The 3,946-nt window shown below is 39.5% G+C and overlaps 1 protein-coding gene across 1 annotated transcript; it reads left to right on the top strand.

The window, feature by feature from the left end:
- Window positions 1-2,276: 2,276 nt before the first annotated feature.
- On the top strand, window positions 2,277-3,045 carry LOC6048468 (protein LLP homolog). The gene is made up of 2 exons (XM_001865342.2): window positions 2,277-2,587; window positions 2,653-3,045. The coding sequence occupies exons 1-2, from the start codon at window positions 2,417-2,419 to the stop codon at window positions 2,944-2,946; spliced, it is 465 nt and encodes a 154-aa protein (XP_001865377.2). The 5' UTR covers window positions 2,277-2,416; the 3' UTR covers window positions 2,947-3,045.
- The last annotated feature ends 901 nt before the right edge of the window (window positions 3,046-3,946 follow it).

Below are 3,946 nucleotides of genomic sequence, written 5' to 3'. Positions count from 1 at the left end.
CTAAAATTGAAGGAATCTGCTTTACTTCAAAAGCCACCATCTAAAAGTATCTGTATCTTTAAAGGGTCACTTCCTAGCATGTTGGTATGTTCTACAAAGTTGTTCCCCAGTTCAAAACCTATCTCCTACTCTAAGAATCAAGTCATTTCATCGATTTATAAAAAAAAAATCCTAATACAATGTAAAAAAAGATAGTTTCCCATGGAAAATAAATCAAAATCCCATAAAAATTTCAAATTAAAACTGGAGCTCCTATACCTTACCAAATGGGCTCAAATTTTCAGGAGTGCTTCTGGGGATATAAAAGAACGAAATTCCGGTTGATGCAAGACAAAATAACAACTTTTGTCTTTTTCATAGAAACGTGAACCACGCTACTCAACATTCAAGCCATCGAACGCCTTGAGCCGAGTAGGAATCTTTCAATAGAGATTGCCTACATCTAGTTGTTGAGCAAATCGTCGTCGTCGTCGTTCTAACTTGTCGTACGTGCATTTCGGGCCAAATTGAGTTAAATACGCCATTTTGTGCTGCTCATAATGCCTCAACTTTTGACCTTCACAGATCCCCGAAATTCGATTTCAATCCTTAGATATTCAATAAAAAACCAAAAAAGCTCCAAACATTTTTGTCACTTTTCATATGAAAGAAGTTCCAATCTTGTCGTGCTTAACACAGTCTGAAAATTGATGCAAGTGCAACAATTGGCCAAAGGGATCTCAGGTCAGCACGCGTTTGACACCGATACAAGCTCGACTTCCGTAAACATCTCGGATTAGTTTTCAAAAGGACGTAAAAGTAATTGGTAAACAAAGCTCTTTTTCATCGGAATTCGACCTATACTTACGAAAAACCAATTTCGAAAATGCTTGAGATTGTTTATCTACACGTCCTTCAAGTGCCCTGAACTAAACATAAATAAATTTTGTTTCAATTTGGACAAACACCAAAATTAGTCTCAGAAGTCAAGGTAGCTCTTAGGGCTTTTTGAAAACTCATCCGAGACATTTTCAATTATAACTCGGGACTCCAACAACCAACTTTAACCAAACTTCGGGACAATGCACAGAATTGTCAACTTAACAAAACGTGTTTGTTATTGTTTAGGGTAGAGTAGTCATCAATGAGACACGGGGAACAATGATAAAATTGCTCTCACAAGTCGTAGTTTCAACCAATCAGGCTCATATTTGGAAGAAAGGTGTGCCTACTGGATACACGTCTGCCATATTAGTGGCTTTGGTTATGGACGCTCCCTTGAAAAGTAATTGATAAATGTTTGATTCTGGGGTGTAAAAGTAAATTATGAACAAAAAATACTTTTTCGCTCGTAGGCTGCCATTTACACCAAAATTAATATTTCTTCAAATTTCTTTCGACGTTCCATAGGGATTAAGTTGGGCTACAATGTCCTTTCATTAGATTTGGCCAAAATTTAGAATATACCCAGAATTCAGGGCTGTCTCATTGTTTCCCACTCATTTCAGCCCATGGGTAACAATGAGACACTTTGATTTTTCTTCAATAAACTTTTCAAACTCGATGGAAATCTTTCAAAACATGAATTAAAAGTGCTTTTTGGCATATTTATAGAGTTTAAACTTCATTGAACCAAAAATACAAAGTTATTTGGTAAAATATATAGATTTTACAAAATTTAAATACTTTTTAGTGTAACTTTTATTATTAAAAGTTTCATGATGGCAAAATTGCTCTAAAATGTTCAAGGCAAGTCACCTGCAATGGAACAATACAAAAACATGATGTTTTGCTAGAGAAATGTCGATTTTCGTAGAGTGTCTCATTGTTCCCCAGCTGTCTCATTGTTCCTGCCAAGTGCGTCTACAATGAGACAGTTGAATAACTCTGGCTGTAGATGTCGGATCGATCTCATATTTTGGTCAATGTTAGAACACATTAAAAAAAAGATAATGCAACTAAAAGCTCATTAAAACATGCTGATGAAAAAAATAGAAAAATCACTGAAAGTTGAAAACCAAAAGTGTCTCATTGATGACTACCCAACCCTACTTCGCGAGCTCTCTTTTTTTTGTTTATTCAAGGTTTAAGATTAAAACGCGTTTTTCTCGGAACGTCATGATAGGACGACGACTTCGAAATAATTTGAGACGATTTCGCATATTTGTGGCTCTTCAAGTGCACACAAAGCCATCTGCAGACTATTTTGAATATCTGCCTATATTTCTACAGATAAATCCTTTAAATTTGGCAACCCTGCAGTGCTAGGCAGAAAACCAAAACAGCCAGCTGTCAAACTGAAGTTCGCTCTTTCAAGTCGCCATCGCTCCGAATCAAAACACGTTGTCGTGTTTTCGCTGCGAGGTTTTTGTGAATTTTCCACCGGAAAGTTCCGTTTATTTGCCGCAGTTCCCCCGGAAATTAACTCTCCACCACAATGACGGCCCGTTCCAAGTCCCGGCGGGACAAAAACAACCGCATCCGGCGCGCCAAGAACAAGGTCAAGGAGCTGAAGAAGCTGAAAAAAACGCTCGGCATGATCGACGAGGACGGAATGGATATCATGGAAAAGGTCAAGGAGATTACCGAGCAGCAGAAGAAGAAGGAGGTGGGTTCTTTCGTACCTTATTTTGGTTTCAGTGTCAGAAGTTTAAAATTTTCTATTATTTTAAGGAAGAGGAAAAGATCAAAGCGGAAGTCCGGGAGGACATCGTCAAGGAGGAAACCAAGGACACCGTTGACCACAACGAGTACATCGAAATTGTGCACCCGGAGTCCAAGGTGAAGCACCGGTACAACACCCGAACCAAGCAGGACCAGTTTGGGCAGTACCCGGTGTGGTACAACGCCCGGAAGGAAAAGCGAAAGCAGCTGCTGCGCGACGGCAAGATCAAGAAGAAGCGCGGTCGGCCCGGCCGGAAGATGCACTTTATCGATGAGACCTGCAACTGGAGGAACATCGTTTGAAGTTGTTTGATCTTTTTTGTCGCGCTAAGTTCTAAGTTGTATCTGTAAGCCGGAGGGAAAAATTCTGTATAAATAAACAAAGCTATACTTTCAAAAAAACATTCAACTTGAGTTCTTTATTAGCATATTTACTTTATGACATTAACTTTGTGGCGTTTAACACTATTTAGTTATTGTTGCTTTATTTAAATAGCTTACAGCTAGATAGAATGACGAGTTATTGTAAACACCAATTAAAACAGATTTGTTTTCATCACACAAATCCATTCCTTGCTGCAAAGTTGGCGAAACAACATTAAATACATAATGGAGAATTTTCATTCGAGCCGTTATGACCACTTTACAGATATTTATGTACTTTTTTAAGGCCGGATCTAAAACAAATTAGATGAAATTTTAGTCCCAACGCATCATATCACCCATTGTTGGCAAAGAGTAAGGAAGGCATCAACCACATAGGTGGATTAAGTTAGTTTTTAATCTTGTCGGAATAGGACTACCTAGAGCAGGCCTGCCCAACGTCCGGTCCGCGGGCCGGATCCGGCCCGTGAAGCCATTTTATCCGGCCCGCGACAGCTTTTCAAAATAGTTCTATAACCGGCCCTTAAGGCTGTTCGTGAAATTTTCAATAAATAAATTGAGTATCTAAATTGAAAAAAAATAAATCAAAATCAAATTTTCGCTCTACAGCATTGCCTTGGCGTTCTCGATTGCGAGATTCATACTCGAAACTAGGTGTCCGAAGGCTTGATTGTTGAGGCAATTGCAAACCTCTTTTTACACCTGAGCTTCCATCCACCCCGGGATTCGAACTGACGACCTTTGGATTGTGAGTCCAACTGCCTACCAGCGACTCCACCATGACAGGACCCAGGGAGACGACTCATACACCTGGATTGAGCTAACGACCTAACCTTTTTAGGTTAGTCCGGGGCCAACATTTACTTCCCTGTCCGACGGAAGGCGTGATCAGACAAATCTCGTCTCAAAATTTGCCACC

Source organism: Culex quinquefasciatus, chromosome 3 (genome assembly GCF_015732765.1).
Source record: "Culex quinquefasciatus strain JHB chromosome 3, VPISU_Cqui_1.0_pri_paternal, whole genome shotgun sequence".
Taxonomy (NCBI): Eukaryota; Metazoa; Arthropoda; class Insecta; order Diptera; family Culicidae; genus Culex; species Culex quinquefasciatus.
The sequence above is the reverse complement of the archived record's forward strand: the minus strand, read 5'-3'. Positions and strand labels throughout refer to the sequence as shown.

Coding starts and splice junctions, on each gene's coding strand:
- LOC6048468 (XM_001865342.2), top strand. CDS start 2,417: ATGACGGCCCGTTCCAAGTCCCGGCGGGACAAAAACAACCGCATCCGG. Junction 2,588..2,652: donor AGCAGCAGAAGAAGAAGGAG/GTGGGTTCTTTC, acceptor TATTATTTTAAG/GAAGAGGAAAAGATCAAAGC.